This window comes from Pleurodeles waltl, chromosome 7, assembly GCF_031143425.1.
Source record: "Pleurodeles waltl isolate 20211129_DDA chromosome 7, aPleWal1.hap1.20221129, whole genome shotgun sequence".
Lineage (NCBI taxonomy): Eukaryota > Metazoa > Chordata > Amphibia > Caudata > Salamandridae > Pleurodeles > Pleurodeles waltl.
Window position 1 is genome coordinate 809,436,428 of NC_090446.1, and position 20,757 is coordinate 809,457,184.

The 20,757-nt window shown below is 40.6% G+C and overlaps 1 protein-coding gene across 1 annotated transcript in view; it reads left to right on the forward strand.

The window, feature by feature from the left end:
• Positions 1–20,757, forward strand: part of SLIT3 (slit guidance ligand 3) — an 892,819-nt gene that overhangs the window by 774,023 nt on the left and 98,039 nt on the right. Inside the window, exons 21-25 of the mRNA XM_069199342.1 lie at positions 1,580–1,648; positions 5,169–5,240; positions 7,225–7,296; positions 18,011–18,082; positions 19,179–19,342. Of these exons, the coding sequence (XP_069055443.1) occupies positions 1,580–1,648; positions 5,169–5,240; positions 7,225–7,296; positions 18,011–18,082; positions 19,179–19,342 (449 nt within the window). The remainder of the gene's footprint in view (positions 1–1,579; positions 1,649–5,168; positions 5,241–7,224; positions 7,297–18,010; positions 18,083–19,178; positions 19,343–20,757) is intronic.

Consider the following 20,757-nt stretch of genomic DNA (forward strand, 5'->3'; position numbering starts at 1 on the left):
TTGTGAGCCTCAATTGTTTAAGCATTAGCCACATACTGGAGATTACAAGCAGATACATGCAAGATACTAGAAGTAGTATTACAGTACTATTTGTAGGGTCGAGCGTGCTAGGGCTCTGGCCTGTTGTAATCTCTCTGTGGGCTCTTAACCACGCCCATTCTTGCTATTCATTATTTGTTGTGCTTGGCTTAAATGCTTCATTTGTATTGGTGCATTTTGTGAAATGTCTCTCCTTTGTCTGCTGATTTCCCTCCCAGATGATTTCACTGAGTGGACATTTTTGTTGGCCATCACACTATGTCACGTTTTCTCCTGTTACAGCGTGTGATGGCCCCTCCTCTGGTTTTGGTTTACGTTTCATCCCAGCCGTGATCCTTTCTAGACATTCACGCTGGGAGCCAATAAGTCTAGCAGTCACTCTCATGGCAGCTGTGGCACTTTGAATTGACTTGCTTCTGTCAACTGTATTACTTTTCATTTTGTAAGGGTAGTGAATCTTCATGTTTTACATGGTGACATTTACATGATCACCAATTGCTAAGGTAGATTCCCAACTTGAAAATGGCTTTATAACTAGAATGAAGGAAAATAATTCGAAGTTTTTTTTTTTTTAAGACATGGATCAATATTAAAACGAGTTAAAGGGGGGAGGGTACACATTTAATTGCAGTGGTGTCTCCTCTTTCTAGCATTACACCGGCTATGTCTCTGTCATAAATAAGGCACATGCTAGGAGCACACGAATGTATACCTTTACAAAAAAGCACTCAAACATATTTATTGCATGCAAAAGAATTATGATTTGTCCTGAGAAGAATGCCAATTGAATATTCCTTTGTGTCACAGCAAATACTGCCCACTCCTAAACGTAAAGGCGATGTGTATGCTGCAGATATTTTGTAAAATCTTTATGAACATTGGAATTAGGGAATGACTCTTTACCCTACTATTAACAAAATAAACGTATCTGTTTTAGACACTCACATCCATTAAATCATTAGTATTAAGGTTCAAATATCTACAACATACAATTAGAATCGTAAACAAGCAAAATGGCAGCACATCTCTTTAAATGTAAAAGCCGACTGTTTTGCCTATCCTTGTTAAATATGACAGTTGCGCCTAATTTAATCACCGTTCTCCCGCCACCGTTTTTCGCAAGAAGTAGTTTCTTACTGTGGGATAACGCCCTTCACTGAATAATGGGAGATAACTGAACCACTCTGTGTCTCCATGATCAAGATGCAAAACATAATTGCATTTTCTCTATTCAGCAGTATTTGTTGGACAGGCACACACCCCATAAAGGACAGAGGCTACATCCGAACACTAAAGCATGTTGTGTTATGTTAGCAGTAAGGGAACTGCATGCATTTAGCAAAGAGAAGTTTTTTGGTAATCCAAATTACATCTTGGAAGACTTTGTGCATAGCTACCTACTGAGGTAAACTCTGTGAACATTGGCACAACAACTTATGTACTGCACATGTTGATTTATTTCCATTTATGTGTGTCTGAACTTTTAAGTCTGTAATTCTCACAATTAATGTTTTCTTACTGTCTAACTCTCTGTTTTCAGATACTTGGAGGGAAACCACCTCACAGCTGTACCGAAGGAACTCTCTGGCTTCAAGCACCTAACGCTCATGTGAGATACTTTTGTTTTTTCTATATCTGTGAATTAAACGACCAAAGTGCTCTTTACTTCTCTGTATAGATGCAGAAAGGAAAACAAACCGGAAAGGTGCTTTCAGTTCTATTGCCTTTCATGAGCATTGGTAGACAGACACCCTTGAGTATTTCGTTGGGCTCTGATGCCAAAAGAAAGTCTCAGGAGTCGTATTGCTCCTAACAGAAGCGCATTCATGTTACAGAAATTTGTGTTTTCAAGTCAATAGTGTACATCAACCACATGAATGTAATTAGAAGTAGCATAGCAAATTGAAGTCATTGGATGGTAGGTTCTCAGGTTCATATCAGGATATGTTACAGAGGAGTCAATCATTAGGGCTCAAGATCACCACATTTAAAAAAAAAGCCCTGGGTTACAGTGACACAAAGTCTTCAGGATTGCTTCGGAAATTTTATTTTTATTTAGGCTGATATAACTACTGAAATTGTCTTTGCAAAATAGATGCTTATCAGTACCAGGTTTATTGGCCATACAATGATGTCAATGACTGCCAATAAATGACCTAGGGGCACATGTACGTACCATTTTTCCTGTCGCAAACAGCCCGATTCACAGAATCGGACCGTTTGCGACAGGAAAAAAACATTTTGGTATGTTCAGAGCCTATATTGCGATTTGGTAATCTATTTACTGAATCGCAAATTATGTTTGCGAGTCGCAATTAGGAAATGATGTTCCCTTCCTATTTGCGAGTTGCAGTTTGATGTAGGATTGTTTAGCGACCGTGAATGCGGTCACAAAACAATCGCAGTTAGCACCAGTTTCAAACTGATGCTAACCCATTCGCAAATGGGAGGGGTCCCAATGGGACCCCTTCCCCTTTGTGAATGACAGAGAAAATATTTTGCCTTTTCAGAAAAAATGAAAAGAAAACTTTTCATTTTAGTTTTTGAAATGCTTCTAGTTTTCCTTTAAGGAAAACGGGCTGCATTTAAAAGAAAACAAGCATTTTCAATGCAACAGGACTGGCTTTTGTTCGAGTTAGAGCTATTAGTGTTGTAAAGCAAAAAAAAACGCACCGTGATTGCGCTGCATGGAAAACAAAAAGATAAAGTAATCCGGACTCCAGGCTGAAAACATCGAGCCTCGTATGTTTTTGGTACTTCAGCGGTGCTGTGTATGTGGGCTAAACACTGGAAAAGGCATGACGTATGCATGCCTTTCACAAATCAAAGCATGCGGATTTTAAAAGGCAAGCCCACAAACCAATGTGAGTGACTGACGTGGTATGGGCGTGGTTTCAAGCCCAAAGAGAGATTACAGAATGGACGGAGCACTTCGTGCTCGCCCGTAAAACTGCTTTATTTTAAAGCAGTCACAGACATGGTGGTCTGCTGTCTCCAGCAAGCCATCATCCCTGTGAGGGCGGCCATTCCTAATGGGGTCGCAAATTGTGACCTACCTCATGAATACTCATGAGGTAGGTAATTTGCGACCCCATTGGGAATCGCAAACAGTGTAAAGTACACTGTTGTACATCCGGTTTTGCAACTGGCAAATTGCGAGTCGCAAAAACGGATCCTTGTTCATGTGGCCCCTAATGAGCAGCTTATTTGCTATGGATTTAGTCACTTTTTGTGGACTGCGTACTGTTGAGGAACTGACTATGGCAGATTGAATATATATTGTTATTTTGTGGATCATGCAATTCGCATTTTATGATTTGAACATGCATGTTTGTTGAATTACATACGATTACATAAGATTGGTTATTACTTTCACGTCAAATCTCCCATGCATTCCACAATGGACTTCATGAGTGAGAGTCGACAGGAGTCAAACTAATCAGGCTTGTTAGGCAGATGGGATTGCCAGATTGAATTTAATCAATCTGACCTCTGAAAATGTCTCCCTTAACTGGAAAGGCAGTAGAATGTTTTTGTAAATAAATTACAAATACTTGCCCTAAGCCCCTTAAGCAATTTGTCATTATTAACTAGGTTAATGACAATCAATTTGCCAAACTTAGAAAGATGGACTGCTCAGTTGGTATTGAAAGAATGCAAACCTATTACCTGTAATCACTATAGATATTAGCAGTAAGCATTTAACTAAGTTAGCGTTCTTGCCAGCTGTAATAGATTATGTAATGTTAAGAGTTAAGGATTCTACGAAAAGAGCAGGAACGGAATCACGATTAAAATGCAAGGAGTTTTGAACCATAATACTGCAGTGGATTTGATCATACAGGAGTAAGCTTCCTTGAGCGTGTATTAGTGAGGGTGCCTGTTGATAAAGGAACGCCTCAACCGGCGTGAAGTATTACTACATTTCATTCTAGTAGTTACAATTTTTTTTTTTTTTAATTTTGTACTAGCCTTTTCTTTGCATCAAAATGCATTTGAAATTAAATGTATAAATGACGTTATTTATTCCGCAATGAGCAAATGCTCTTTCAGTGAGAACCTCTGAGCATAATTACCTTCATTTGTGCACACAAAGTTCAATGTTTCAGTTTAGGAAAATACGTGGCAATTTTATTATTAATTTGTATTATTTATTTTAAATGTTATTATCTGTCATTTGTTTCCTTTAGCATGAACTAGCGGAACAGTAAATTGTATATCCATTCTCAAGGTATCACGCTGATCACCAAATGTTAAAAATCTGAAATCTACTCCCATCGATGTTTGGAGTAAATTGTTGACTTTTATGGGATTTAAAATAATCTCATCAGTACTTCTAAAAACCTATGATGGTGGTCGATTTTTTATCATTCCTGAAATCTCAAGATTTGCTTGCATAGATTTTGCACTAGTGAAAAATATGCACTTCTGAATCAGGCAGAATTGTGTTTTTATGCTCTCCAAATCAAAAGTTTGTTTCCCTCTGGGGAAATCAATTTACTCTATACACCATGAAATATGGCTTCCTTTCTCCAAACTCAAAAGACAATTATTAATTCCTTCCTTTGCACAAGACTAAACTTGTGTATGTTTTGAAGGTGTGTACCTACCTGCCAGTGGTACGTTATCAGCTACAGAGTTTTTGGTATTCATCTACTTCCTTAGTGTGACGTACTCAGAAACGGCCCCTATTCTGCTGTACAGTGTTGGAAATCTATCAGTACATAATTTCAGTTTACAATAGAAAAATTCCACATATCTTGATTCTATGAATTATGATGTTTGAATTAACCAGTGAGAAAAAACATTTTTGTGCACCTAATTACCAGTTAGGTGCACATAAATGTTCCCGTTAAGACTACTGTATAGTGACAGCATCCAGCTGTCAGGATTGTTAAAATTCTCTCCCTTCTGGGAAGGGGCAGAGTGACAGAGAACACAGCATAAGGCGCCACAATGCTTCTGTGCCAAAATCAAATATATTTTCTTGCGATTGTCAATAATACTCTCTTAGTTAACTAGTGGTATAAAACTCTGACACTCTAGAGCACCCATTACATTTTCTACACAATATCCCTGCCCTTGTCCATAAAATAATGAATTACATATTTTTGTACTTATCATTTTAGTGACCTGAGCAATAACAGCATCAGTGTGCTGGCCAATCACACCTTCAGCAACATGACTCAACTCTCAACACTGTAAGTAAACCAGTCCATCTATTTCTGATGTACATTCATTATAATAATGTGTGTTTGACGACTTCACTGTGATACCCTTTTAATATGTTCCATGTTCAACACCATTGTCTCTTTAAGAAAAGTCTTTCTGTTGTTGAATCGAAGCAGCTGGTCATATTTAGCAAAAGGCACAAATCACTTTGGCACATGCAATATTTCAGTCCCTTCACATTTCCAAAAGGTTCATTTGCATTTACAGTGAGCATATCCCCTGCAGGCCTCCAGAAGCAGGGCTGTTAGCAGACCAGTCATCAATCACTTTATCTTTCTCCACTGTAAAGTTAGCCATTCAGTACCCACCTGAAGCCTCGCTCCTCAGGTCGGAAATTTCGATGGAAGAGGAATAGACATATCTTCAGGGTTCCTCCACTTCTACTCACAACACTGGGGAAACTGCGTTTGAGCAGGGAAAGTGATAACCGTTCTCTGCAGGCTGATGGTCCGCTATTCACAGACAAAACATCAGGCTACAGGAAAGAAAGCTGAACTTCATGAGGCTCTAAGAAGGGCTAGATACCCCGACATTTCCCAACTTTGCAAACAAATCTAAAGCTATGTTAACCTCGAGCCCTGAATCGTGCCCATGAGTATGTGGTAGAATATGTTCTCAGGGCTAATTTCTATGTTAGGATCCTCATGACATTTAAGGATCCTTTTTAAGAACCTGCAGCTGTCTTGGTGACTTGGTTCCAAGGTTTGCATTACTGACCACAGTCTGATTTAGATTGTGTTGATGTTTAATGTGTATGGGTCCATGTTTTGCTGGCCATGTGCTTGTGTCCTATTCTTCAAAATGTAACTGTATGAATTTGGCCTTTGTGGACTGAGTTCAGAGGACCATTCTCTTGCTTCCACAACTTTTAGATCAATGGATATGTCATTACCCTGCAGGTGGGATTTGGTTGCTATTTGCTGCGTGCGTCTATGTACTCTGGTAACCAACTATATGGCAACCCAGATCGCGTTAGATGGCTCTTATGTGTCCTGCCTTATGGTTCTATTGGATGTTATTATGTAACATATCAGGTGGACAGTGCTATTGTGAGTACAGTGGCATAACTATGCTGTGCATTCCTATTTGTTGGCGATGGCTGCATGAAAGAGCTGAATTGCCTTGCAGGGAAATTTTAAGGATTTTGGTTGCTGGGCCTAACGTATTTTGGGGGCCCATTTTCGGAACATCATGAACTTATGATCCACTTCCAGCTCTTCCATGTCCTCTTTGGCCAAGTCACTGACACACACTTCCAAATTTCAACGGTGTTTACATCTAATATTCATGGATAGAGATGTGTGTTTTCAAGATTGTAACACAGGAGCATCTCACTAATATTACTGTAGAGAATCTCTGTGACACCCTCCTCTGAAGTCCTGTTTTAATCTAAAATAAATAAAAAATCTGGATTTTGCATAAAACATAAACTCACATTTCTCTGCAAACGTCTGTAATAGACTCTCCCACATCACCCACATTAAAAATAAATTAAAAGAAAACAACAGTTAAAACAATCTATGCAAGAATTATTAAGGTCATCAAGGCAGGGCTCTGCACAACAGAGCTGGTTCTATCAAGTAAGAGCCCAGTTTGCCCATGCCTTAAAACCTCAGTTTCCTTGTATTCCCTTCATCAATGTCACCTTAAATAAATTGAAGAAGAGGGAACATGCTTTTGTGGATTGATTTGTTGATGGGAACATAATTTGTTATTCTTGACTGCAGGATTAGTTTTCATATTCATACATAAATCCTACCCAGCACATAATAGTGCTCTATGTTATGCTGTGTCTTGCAAGCCAGTCTTGTGCGCATCCGCTTGACTGATTTAATAGCAGTCGCTCATCACCTTCCTCAGCCTTACTGCTGACTTAAATTGATAATGTCTATTGAACAGAACACACATTTGAATAAAAAACAACCTTGCCTTATTACCTTCTGCTTCTTGCAGGATTTTGAGCTACAACCGATTACGGTGCATTCCAGTCCATGCCTTTAATGGTCTGAAGTCTCTCCGAGTGCTGTAAGTATTACTTGTGTAACGTATCTGCCATGTGTTTAATTAAGACATTGAGGTGACAGCCGGTCCTTTAATGAGCAGATGGCTTCCAGTCGGTTTGAAACACCAGGCATTGTTTTAAGCAATTACTTTCAGTGTTCATGTAGTTAGAGTACATCCTGTATCCAAGGAAGCGGGTAAAATATTCTCTGTATGCACCTGTGCAGTATTGAGATAAAAATGTGGAATTTGCAGGAAAAGAAGTGATATTTATCTCTGTCAATCTTCAAACTTACGCAGTGCTCTGCGGATTTATGTGCTTTTTTGCCTACCGTGGGGTACTTAATATAGCCTTAGAACCCGCCGTAGCGGGCTGTACCGGCTATTAAAGGCCCACTCCCGCGTTCGTCGAGGGCCTTTAACAAGGGAGAGGGCCTTTAATAGCCGGTACAGCCCGCTACGGCGGGTTCTAAGGCTATTAGAACATTCTGCCACTCAGGGCAGAATGTTCTACTAATAAAACAAATTCCTCACGGAGCCCGAGGGGATTAAAATCCTCTCAGGCTCCGTGAGGCTTTGTTCACAGCTATTGCTGTGAACAAAGAGAACATTGGAATGTTGGCGCTGCGGGATTTTACCGCCAGTAAAAACCCGGAGCACTCCATTGTTTTCAATGGAGCTGCCAACATTCCAGTGTTCTAATTCTGGTTATCCCAATTCAAATGTTACTATATACTGACACATGCAAGAGATAGGTGGAATGAGGTTGTCCATTTGTACTGCAGCTGTACCATGGATATTCAGTGGGGTTGAGTTTCAAAGGTCTGCACTTCACTTCTATAGTCCACTGCCACCAACTGTAGTAGAGGTACAGCCTATGGAAGGAAATATTAGTCACCCACACTTATAGGAGTATCATTTCAAGTGGCTCCAAATAACCTTAACAGTCTACCTGTAATTGTCAACATGCCATAATCACACAAAGCACAGGCCTGAAGCGATTTCTTTCGCTGGTCTCTTGTACCAAAAAAACAACTTGATGTGTCAAAACAGTTGTAATGCAGAGCAGGTTACCAACTGGTCAGTATGCCAGGGACTTTCAATCCTATAGAGACTGAGGAGTAGCAGGTACTTTAAGATAACTCAACAAGATAAGAGGACAGTCAGGTGATGGTATTACTTAAACCACACATTTAAGTCTGTAGAACATGTAAGTGATCAGGGGCAATATTCATTTTCTAAAATATTGTTCATGATCTGTTGGCATTGTAGGGCTCAACACATTTTTAAGACTGGCATAAACCACGATCTTTTGATTTCACTAAAATGATATAGATAAAATACTTACTTTTAGGGACTTTCATCAAGTCTGTTATTGTGCCATTCACAATTATTTTTCTTCCACCCACTGTGGTAAATATTGTGTGACAGTGGGTCAGCCCTCTTCAGTTATTGGCTATCTTCGGATCAAGTGATGGCATTTGTCTCTTTCACAAGGAGCACCTCTGCTCAGAAAGTAGGTCCCCTAAGTGCCCATGACAACTATGGCAAGGCATGTTTTTTTAGACAATTTTTTTTTTCCTTTTAGTTATTTGTTTTTACATTGATGATGGCCCAGTAGCCAAAACAAAAACAAAACCCTAATAAAACAAGCACTGACAAAGCAAAAGACTGGCAGCCAATATAAAAAATATTGGCTTTGCCAGTGTTTTTTAATTACAGTTACCACAGTCTGTAATCAATAGCCTTGTAGAAGAAAATTCAAGAGTGATTAAACATACTTTGGTAGACTAAAAGTTTGCAGCTTTCAGTAAGATTTCATGCAAAATCAATATTTTGCTTGGTTTATGAGTGATATTAAGATTCTATGCAAAATCAGTGTTTTGGTGAGGGTGAACAGATTTGTGTAGCCTAACAGACATGCTGGACCCAATAAAGCAAGGCCAGTGAAGAACATCCAGGCCCAAACAGAAGTCACAAACACCCTTTATCATTTTAAATTGTACAGGTGTTTTACCTCTATGTGGTTTCATTATTCAGGTGTGAGTGCGACCTGTGCCATTTTCTCATCTCTTAATTGCACACATCATTCTATGGGGTAGGTGTGGAGAGGCCTGTGAGGTGGTAAGTGCTGGACTTAGTGGTGAAGACTGTGTAACTGTCAGCTTCTAGGCTGTTTCCTTGATGTGTTCCTCATTTTCAGCTGACAAGGATGTAAAATGTCCAGCATGTTGCCTCCTTTCTCACTTTTGGGGATCATCTGTCCTTTCTCAGTCGGATCCACTAACTTTAATTAGGGCCTCTGCATGCTCGTGCCCCTCGACTGTTTGAAGCGAGGTGAGGTGGCGCATTTTTCTCCCTACAGACAACAAGCCTGTAGACCACCCAAGGCAGTAAATACAATACCCAAAGAATTAACTCTCCTATCCGGGAGAATGCTCTCAGGGAAAGAGAGGTCATCTCACCCATTACCAAAAAGAAACAAGAGGATAATGAAGAAGAACGTCAGACCCTGATTTCCCATATTGCTTGTATGTTTGGTAAGGCAGCAAAGACTCCTTATAAATTCAACCTCTTGCTGACTCTAGTGGAGGTGATATTCACCACCTCCAAGGTCCAAACAGCTCTTCCCCAGCCCATTTCCACAATAAAGAGTGAAAGTAGTTTAACATTTGGAAAAGGGGAGAAAGGGGAAAAAATGGGGATAGTGGAGCCATGTGAGTTGCTAAGTGTCTTGGGTGAGTTTATCGTTCCCTCCATTCCAATGGCCCAAGGTGTTTCTCAGATACAGTCTTCCCCAAATAAATGAGAAGTGGGAGCAGCTTTAATTATCTGGGGAGCCAAAATGGTCTAGAAGTTGAGGAGGAGGGGCTGAAAAACCACCTGAGTATTCCCATTAAATCATCAATAGAAAACACTTGGTTCTCTATAACAGATCTGGAGTTACTCACTTTAAGACTGCCTTCTCCATCGCCATCTCCAAAAAACGACTACTGGCCCGACCAAGAGTTGTACCTTGATACCCCTAGAGGTGAATGTCACCATCAAGAAGGCTTCTGAAAACCCAATTATGATAACAAACCAAGAAGCTTGGGGAGGGGGGGGAGGGAGGTGACGATGAATGTAGCAACTCTTATCTGTTGATTACCTGTCAAGCCCCGAAGAATGTGGTTCCCAACCCAATAATGGCCTGAGGATGTACAGGTAACAGGTGTCAACCTGTCTCTCATCTCTGCCCAGGTAAGTGCTACCCAATGCCTCTAAAGATGGTGGTTCGTCTGAGCCTGTGGGTATAGCTCAAGCAGTGCAGGTCAGTGGACTGAACCAATCTTATGAAGTCAACATGTCAGATCAAAGAGCTTTAGGAGGTACTGTTTTCATCTTAAGCCCAATTATTAGACGTTCCAAGTCAAGACTTTCCAAGTCAAGGGAGGCGTAGTGACCATACAAAAACTATGCAGAATTCTTTAGGGACCGTTGAACAAAGCAAAGTATGAGACATTTTCTTCAAAATGTCACAATTGACTTTGGATGTCTTATCTTATCATTCTACAAAAATGGGCTTGCAGGTGGACCTATTAAATATGATGGCTCAGTCTTTGGGATTGATCAAAAACTGGCAGACCTACTTGTCTTGATTAAACAAGCTCAATCCTATGCAGAATCAATTGAGCATGAATGCACTTGTGGACCAATAATAAGTAAGCTTGTAACTCTACCGTAGGTAATAACTGCACTAATGGATGATTTTAAAGCTAACCTTACTATAGGGAAGAGAACGGATGATGAATTAGTGATGTATTCTAAATGTAAACTGAGGGACAATGCCCAGAGGAATGGGGGCGAACAGAAGGGTAGGGTATACGGGGAACAGGAAAGAGTTGGTAATACAGTGAAAAGTCTAAAAGAGGTCAATCAATCCTATGAAAATGGAGGTGTCAGAGATCCCATCAGAAGAGATAGTAGAGATAGTTCACACTTCTGAAGGAATATCCAACCAGATTCCACTACCCTCCTCCATACACATCTCCTTATCCCCTAATAGCCAAGTAGAAAAACCATTGAAACTGACAGTTACCAAAAGCTAATGGAAAAAGGAAAGAAAAGCTAGGAAAAAGTTGAATGGGGTTCCTGGGGCAACCTGCAAAACTATGACTAACACAGCAACCCCCTTGAATATCAATGACAGGAAGTAGTCTAAAGAATTAAATAAAAGATAAAAGCAGTCAACCGACTGCCAAATTATTTCCTATATTCAATATTCAAAAAGAGGGCAATGCCTCTTTAGGCCCTTGGAACCTAATCCAAGCTCTGGGGAGATAGTGGTGCTAACAAATAGCGAAAGCCGGGGTCACGGAAAAATAAAGTCACAAGTGGACCCAGGTGCCAATTGTAGAGATCATAAAAAAGGGGCCGAAACTGAACTCTCGATAGAAGAGGGTCCAAGGAGGAACTCCAGAGCGATGCCAACTGAAAACACCCTTGAAAATGTAACCCTCACAGCAGAGGCCATCGCAACAAGCATTCATGGTCTAATTAGCAGACGAACATCCCCCACAGGGCAGGGATCACACGAAAGGGGAGGATACCCAGGGCCTTTTATAGATCCCCCTAAGACAGTTAGCACAGATACAAGCCCAAATCAAATCCTTCAGGCACGGACTAACCGCAAGAGGACTCTTAATTTAAATAAACCCCAGCATGGTCAATCGCGTGAAGTCAGCCAGGATACCATAACAGACGTTTGCCAGTCGGACTGCCCTGGTGGTGGAAATAAGATACTTGTTTTTCTCCACAGTATCAGACCAGGGGCCCACACGATATACTAAATCACAGTAATATTTTAAAACTCTTGAGAGCAATACCTTCGCTGGAGAACATCCAATCTGTAGACATTGTCTCTATTGAATTCCTGGCTGAGGTGGCAAGTAGTCGTACCTGAGAATCCACCATGGTGATCTGGGCTGCATCCCAGATTGTTAATAGGGTTTTTAAAGAGAAAAGTGTTTTCTAAAATGGGGAATTGAGCTTAGAATGCCCCAGCAGACTGGTTATCCAGAACCTTTAGAAATTGATAATAGGACATCACAACTAACACGAAACAGTGGCATACATAAACCTTATTCCATTCTCAGAGCCGCAATAGGGAATTCAACACCAGCTATTTATCATCCGATAAGCTATCCTCTGAATAACGGACAAGAGTCTGGGCACCTAAGTTTAGGATGGCTTTCAGCTGCTCTTCACAAAAGTAGGAGACCCTGACAGTCTTATCCCACATTATTAAGATCAACTAAGGCTTGAGATAGTCAAAACTCTCTAAAAATATGCTCCTGTAATATAAACGGGCTTAGTGCTAATAATCAATTAAAAGACCTAACTCTACTAAAAGAGTTTCTGATCATGTTATTATAGGAGACCTGGGCGACAATCATTGTCTATTGATGGCTATATAGGTTTTTTTTCCCCAGCATATAAGGTGAAAAAGTTCAGCCGTTCGAAGGGTGGCTTAGTGACCTTCATCGCAGCAGGTCTAAAAGCATTGTTTATGCAACTAAAAGAGGAAAACGCAGACCTTTTAATAATGAAACTGTTTAACTGGCATAAAAAGCTAAGGAGACCTCTCCTGATAATTAATGTTTACATTCATCCTGACCACCAGTCCAAGAAACTTATGACCTCGAAACTAGTTTGCAAGAATCTGATGCTCCGGAGCGCCAAGTTGCTGTGGACTTTAAAATGAAACTATTGCAACCCTTTGAAAGAGAGGAACATATTGTGCACCAGGACCTTATGTGGTCTGTCCCTCAACAATGCTTAAGGAGCAATAGTACAAGCCCAATTGACGCTAAGGGGGTATTGTTTGTTAAGAATTTGGAGGCACTAAGCCTTAGAGTCCTTAATGGAAGGTTATTCCCCCTGCATCAACCTGCTTCACCTTTGGGAATCAATGCTTAATTGAATATGTAGTGGTCACCCTGCCACTTCTAACACTAGTCGCCACTTACCATAAAGTTAGGACAGATTTAAGTGACCATTGTCTGCACAGTATGGAAATTAACTGTAGCTATCCAGTGCATAAACTTGCTGCTACTCATCCCAGAAATATTATCACGACTAACTATAAGAAGCTTCCATGGCGTGGTGATTCAATTAAAGTTATTAGTATTAATTCGGAGTCGCTGTTAACCCAACTTATTTGTGAACCGATTGGTGTTCCAACTGGTGACCCAATCTGTCAATGGTCAGCTTTCTTTGAAAAATTCACAATTGGTTTTCTCTCTGAAAACCATCACAAGTTCCACCAGTATAATGCATTGAAAAAAGCAAGAAAACAAGATAAAATAAAAATATATATAATATTGCCTTATTGAGGAAAAGAGGAATAGGGTACTAAGACTTGCAAAGAATAATCCAACTGATCATTGTATCCAAAAAGATTTAAAAGACACAAATAGCTCATATAGGAAACAGATGTGGGATGAAAAAGCAAGGAAAAGGCAGGAATTTTGGGTAAAGACTTTATTTCTAAGCACAAAAATGAACTCCCAAGGATTCTGGAAAATGGTAAATGATTTAAGCAAACTCCCTAAGACTCTGACTAGCTAAAGATAGTAAAGAAGTGGTGCCCAGCCAAGGGGGGTTAATAGGAGTTCACAATCAGAGAACCGTCAACACTTTAACCTGCCCCAAGCTCAAAGAAGGAAATGATCTAACGTTTACGGTTGCCCAGATCACCAGACTTAGAGTAGGCAGGCTGGGACTCTGGGCCCAAATGGGATCCCCAATGCCTTATACAAAACAAACCCAGGCTTTTGGGCAGAGAAGTTGGCCGCAGTTATTAATAATGCACTAGAACTTGAAGCTATTCCAAATTCTTGGAAGGGCGTAATCATTAACCCAGTTTTTAAAGGTGGAATTCATGCCAACCCCGTGAACTACCGCTTAATCACCCTAACTGACTCAGAATCCAATTACTTCACCGGTTCCCTTCTGGAGGATCTCAAGAGCTGGGCAAACGAAAACAACATCATTCCGGTCAATCAGACATTCTTCATTAAAGGGCCGGGAACAGTGGTAAATATTTTAGCTCTCACCACGATTATCGATAAATGTAATCAAAGTAAATGACCTTTGAACGTTTGTTTTCTGGACTTTAAATCCCCATTTGACTTGGTTCAGCATAGCCAGTTATGGGCAAAACTAACCCCATGGGGTATTCCGGCACAGCTATTAAGAGGTAATCAGAAGTTATACACTGACACTTGGATTGGGGTGAAACGGCTTGTTCTTACCAAGAAAAATTAAGAACAAACACAGTCTTAAACAGGGTTGTGTGTTTGTGCCGTATCTTTTTAATCTTTGTGTATCCGATTTGTCCACTATGTTAAATGTGGTAAATGTGCACCCTCCAAAGATTGGGGACCTCTCTTTTTCAAATTTGCTATATGCAGATGATGTCATCCTTCTAAGTTACAGCGATTGATAGTGAAACTAGCAGAATTTGCTGAACAAAGTGGAATGGTTATAAACAGAAGAGAACGAAAACTATGGAAATAAGTAAAAAAATACACAATACGTATAAGTGGTACCTTCAAGGGCATGAACTTGAACAAGTAAAACACTATAGATACTTGGGGGTAATATTTGATGAGAAGGTGTCTTTCACTCCCTAGAAAACTGACTTAACGCGAAAAGGGAATGCTCTGTTGCTTGCCTTTCGTGCCCTGTAAAGATCAATAGACGGTCCTAGCTATTGCCCTTTGCTTCAAGTGGTATCCGCTAAACTAGTTCCTAGTATCACCTATGGAAGTGAAGTGAAGCTTTGGGGGGTAGAGATGCAGTTACCCTGAATGGGATAATTGGTAAAGTTTTTAGAGCTCTCTTTCATCTTCCAGTAAATGCATCTCAGGCCCAAATCAGGTTGGACTAAGAGTATATGAATCTATTAATTGCAAGACAGGGCGCCTATATTAAAGTTTGGAAACAGGTTCAACAAGCAAAGGGAAATGGGTTCAGTCAAGCACTCTGGCAGGAGTTGAGTTCAAACTCAAATTCTCCATCCCAGGTATATTTAGACCAAGCCTTAGACGATCTAGGCCAACTCTCTGTGGGACGAGAACTTAGCTCTAGATACTTTTTTAAAAATTATTAATCGTATTAGGAAGAAAAAGTCCTTGGTTATGGACAAGGGTCTTCTGGCTGACAGATCGCACTCCTGGGTTATAATAAATGTGTATAAAACGATGAAATACCAGCAGTACCTGGAGTTAGGATGGTCAAAGAAAGAAAAAGATCTATTCATTAAATATCGATTTGGCCTTTTCCCAGGAAGTTCTGCTACTCTCCCCTGGGAACGTTCTGATTTAAATTCCTCCTATATCCTATGTGGGTGTGGAGTTGGGAACCTTATACACTGGATCTGCATATGCCAAGGTTTAAAGCAAGTTCGCAGATGATATCTCAAGGAGGCATTCAACCTGAGGAATATAGGTACATATAGGCAAGCGGTAATCGCTAGTTTTAAATCATCCGATATTATCTTAAATGCAAGATTAACAACATTTTTAAATCAGGTCTCCAGAAAAATGGATGCCCAAAGTAAGATGAATTCAAGTGAGGGTATGGTATGAGGTTGTGGGCTTTTAGCACGTTAATTGATTATGTACAAATTCACACGGGCCAAAGGCAAAAAGGTGGTTGCGGCATGGTAGCTGCCCCTTACAGTATCTTGTCTTACATTAAAGATATTGGTTAAGTGTATTTCTTATGAATCAATAAATTAGGTTTTATGGGTATAGGTAAAGCCCGGTTGACTTAAATTTATTTCCTAAAATGAATTTGCACTGTAAAAAGTTAAGTGTTTTTAAGGATTTCATCTACAATTAGGTATTGTATTGTACAAAAAATGTGTATGTGGCTTTATGGTATCTTATGAAATGTGTACTGTGAATTTTATCTTATTATGGATGGTGTAAAGGTTTTTAAGAACTATTATGCACTTTAATAATAAAAATAAAACACTAAATTTAATTGCAAAATATTGCACATAAGTTTTTCGCTAATCATGTCAATGTAATGGGATTTAAAAAATGAGGTGTCCTGTCTTCATTTATCACAGACTACAGATGAACAAGCCCATACTGCGGGTTTAAAAATGTTAATGTTTTTATTTGTTAAATTTTCAGAATACAGATTTTATAAAATGATCAAAGTAACCTGACATGAGCTGGAGAACACTGAAAAGAACTGAAAAATTACTAGCAAAATGATGTAATAGTGAGTGCTGGCCCACTCTGCCAGGATTTGTACCTCCAGATTTGTATGATTTATTACGCCCTACGAGACTGCTGTGTCAATGACAGCTCACACCCCGTCATCTCCACAGTTATTAAAAGCCAAATCTCCTGTGGTGGAGAAATGCTTCAGAGTGACAGCAGGCAACATGTTAGTGTCAGTTATTCATTACCCCCAGGCCTCCAGGGAGACCCCAAAAAGTCTATGACAGCAGAACAATTTCTATACTTTCAATGGAAAAATACGCGCAAGCTGTGTGTGGGTAGGTCAAATGTTAAAAAATGTGTCCGTGCGCCACTTCACCACACAGCTCAGTCACCCTGTATTTCACGCTGTGCACCGTTAAGTAACACTGCAGTAGGGATGGTTGAGTCTGCAGTGTTAGGATAGGCATAGCCAGGGTTACTGGAGCAATGCAATTCTGCAGTTGCAACACTGTCCACATAACTTTGGATTTGTCCCATTTGGCACTTATTCCACTATCTGGTGCATAATCTACAGCCTTTCACAAAAAAAGAAAATGTTTCCAGCTCAACAAAAGTTACTGAAATCACTGTGATCGATGTTGCCACGCAGTGCAAGCCCTACACAAAGGTTGACTGGTCATCTTGCAGTTCCTTGTTACTGTACTTGTATGTTAAACTTGGTACTTAAGAGGTGAAATCAATGTTCAGACAGTGTTAGTAAGTGAAATAAAATGACAGAATTACAAAGTAATTCTATCACATTTGTTGCATAATTTGCAGTACATACCACAAAATGAACTGAATTTTGGTCAGAAATAATGACAATTTTACCCAATGGTATTATGCTAATGATATTAACCACTGATTAGTGCTATATCTCCAAAGTCAGGATCTGACTGTGTGTCCTTCAGATTGTATGCAGTTGTCCACAGCAGGCACTCACAACTACCTTAAAGATCTCCTTGGTATTATGAAGAGAAGTCAACCAGCAGATGCAGAAAGGGATGTTTTCAGTGGGTCACTGCCTATTCACTAGAGGGAAATTCCAAAGGTGTCAGAGACCATCGTCTGTGCTATGAAAAATTTATACTTTTAATGGAGAGACTTGAATTTTTAGAAGATGCGTTATATAATTTAAAAAATAACTGTTTTCCTTGCCATCATAGCGAGTTACCTCTCTGATGTTGTGAAACACATATCCCGTTTTAAGAGGTGACGTGCATGGAGACTCCCTCTTTTATAAACATCTCGCTCTTTAAACTGATATTCCCAAATCCAAATTAGCCTGTATGTTCATATATCAGTGTGCTTTTCTCCCACGAGGTCAGGGTGTCCTACGATTAGGCATCATAATATTCTGGCTATTTGGCCAGATAATGCTGCAAGGATTGGGCAATGAGTTTTATTGGGGATTTCCTTCTCGGGGTGACCAAAAGGATTACACTTTCTAACAGAGTCTCTCTTCTTTTCCCTAGGACGCTTCATGGAAATGACATCTCTAGCGTTCCAGAAGGCTCCTTCAATGACCTCACATCCCTCTCCCATCTGTAAGTCAATTATTGAATCAATCAATCAGGATTTATAAAGCACGGCTAATCCCCTGATACGGTATCCAGGTGCTTGCAGGTCCCAGAGGCTTATTCGAACAGCCAGGTCTTGAGGGCCATTCGGAATTCTGGAAATGAGGTGATGGTCCGGAGATGTGTGGGGAGGCTATTCCAGATTTTTGCTGCAATGTGAAAGAAGGAGCATCCTCCATTTCTCCCTCGGTAGATGCAGGGAGTATGGGCTAGGGAAAGGTTGGTGGAAGTTCAGGCAGTGGTTAATGTACAGGGATCCTTGGTTGTGTAATGTGCCTAGGTGAGCAGCTTGAATTGGCATCTTTTCTGTATGGGGAACCAGTGGAGTTCCCTGAATGTAGACAAGTAAACAAAGTGTGTGCCTGTGACAGGCATGTAATATTCAGTTAAATAAGCATGGTGGTAGCCTCACTCCTCATGGTAGCTAGAATCCAGTGGGTGTGAATGGTGCATACTGGCATTCAGAAGCTTCTGATCTCAAATGATTTACACCGATCTAGAGGTACTTAGATCACTATGCTTTGCGTGGTATGATTGTGTTTTAGAAGTAGTTGTAGAAAAGCAGTTGTAATAGTAGTAATACTATCAACACTAGTAGTAGTCATATTGAAGTAGTATTACTGTTGGTGGTGGCCATGACAAAAAAGGCAATGAGACTACTGTTACTACAACTATTACCACTATGTTTACTACTACTTCTACAACTACTATGTCTACTGCTGTTACTACTACTACTAATACAATAATAATATAGGAGGCACTATAAAAACAGGATACAGTTGAATAGTCTTCACCAGAAGATCGTACTGCTTCATTTTACTCTAAGGTTTTTTTTTAACAAAGTTTGTGAGATTTAACATTTACAGAACATCAATGAAGAAAGCTTAAATAAAAAAAGGCTGTGTCTAGGTTGGCAATGTGGGTGACTACACATTCGGCCATAAATCAGTATTACCTCTATTACTCCTGAATAGATATATTCAATATTGTAAGATACAAGCAGGGTTGAAGACGTGCGGATAAAGTGCAATAGAAATGAAAATTTGCTGTTTCTTCCCTGCAGTGCCCTTGGCACCAATCCCTTGCATTGTGATTGCAATCTGCGCTGGCTGTCTGAGTGGGTGAAGGCTGGGTACAAGGAGCCTGGCATTGCACGGTGCAGTGGGCCAGAAGACATGACTGACAGACTGCTTCTAACAACTCCAACCAACCGATTCCAGTGCAAAGGTCAGTTGAAGTGTTTATTGTCTTCATGTTAGGGATTAAATCTCTGAGAGGATGTTGGACACTTTGGGCAACTTTTCTGCACATCGATGCAATTACAGTATATATTGTGTTAATTATATTCTTTGCCTTTTTACAGTTGCATTTTTGTTTATATTCTAATGTGTTGCTGATAGTTATCACAGGCAACGATGACAGGCAAGCTTTAGTATGGTGTCACTTCCTTGAATGCATGGTGGGGTTGATTTATGTCGGTGTTTTATGGGCATGTATGACTGATTACTCCTAACTTACTCCGAATTTGCAGGAGGAACTTAAACCTAATCGGGGAAGGGAAGTTTTAGAATCAAGCACACTATGGCCTTCATTATGACTGTGACTGTCTTTTCCCAAGACCGCCACAGCCGTGGCCGCCGGAAAGCAACCAGTGTTAGCGGTCTTCCGACCGCTGTGTTATGACTGCCCCCACATATCCGCACAGCTGGCGGTTGGATATCTGGCAGCATTCACAGCTGCAGTCGGCGGCGCTTAGGCGGTTCCACTGCTGACACCATCACGCCAGAAAAAGACCGCCCACAGAATTACAACTAGCAATTTTGTGTGGTGGTCTTTTCCTGGTGTGGAGGTAAGTGTTGTCCACAAGGACAGGGATGGGGGGTGTGAATGAGTGTGTGTAAGTGTGTCATGAATGTGGGGTGAGAGAAGGGAAGTGATTGTGTGGGCGTGCATGTGTGTGTGTGTAAGTGTGGTGATGCATGTGTGTATGCATGTGGATGGGGTGGGGGTGTGTGCATGGTTGAATGTGTAACGGGTAAAGGGGGTGTGAGTGAGTGCGTGCAGGTGTGTGTATGCTTGTATGTGTATATTGTGAGATTATGCATGCGTGTGAGATTATGGTGTGTGTGTGTGTACGTGCATGTGTGCGGAAGTGTTTGGGAGTTATCCCGGCAACAGGAACGCAAGTTCCTGTTGTCGGGATACCTTTCCGCCAGCATTTTGTGGTGGGGGAGACCGCAAGGAAAATGCTGGTGGTGTCCCTAGTCAGAATAACCTCAGCAGTTATCTGACTCCTGCTGGGCTGCAGGTGGAAAGCTCCAGCCCAGCGGGCCCCGGTAAAGCGGCGGCCCTGGTGGTCCATGGACCTCCAGGGTCATAATGAGGGCCATTGTTTTTGAATTTCATAGCTGTAGTAGGCAGCGTCAGTGCAATTCCATGTGCCTAATGGTTTGGACCTACTTAACTCAGACAGCAAATCAATGACACATCATTGACCAACCACTCTTTGAATGGCTTTAAAATAGACTTCAGTTTTAATCATTATTATTAAAACAGATATGGTTTGTGATCAACAATCAGATTTACGGTGCACGGGGATCAGAAAGCAGCCTAGTCAGCATGTTGTGCTCTTAGACACCAGC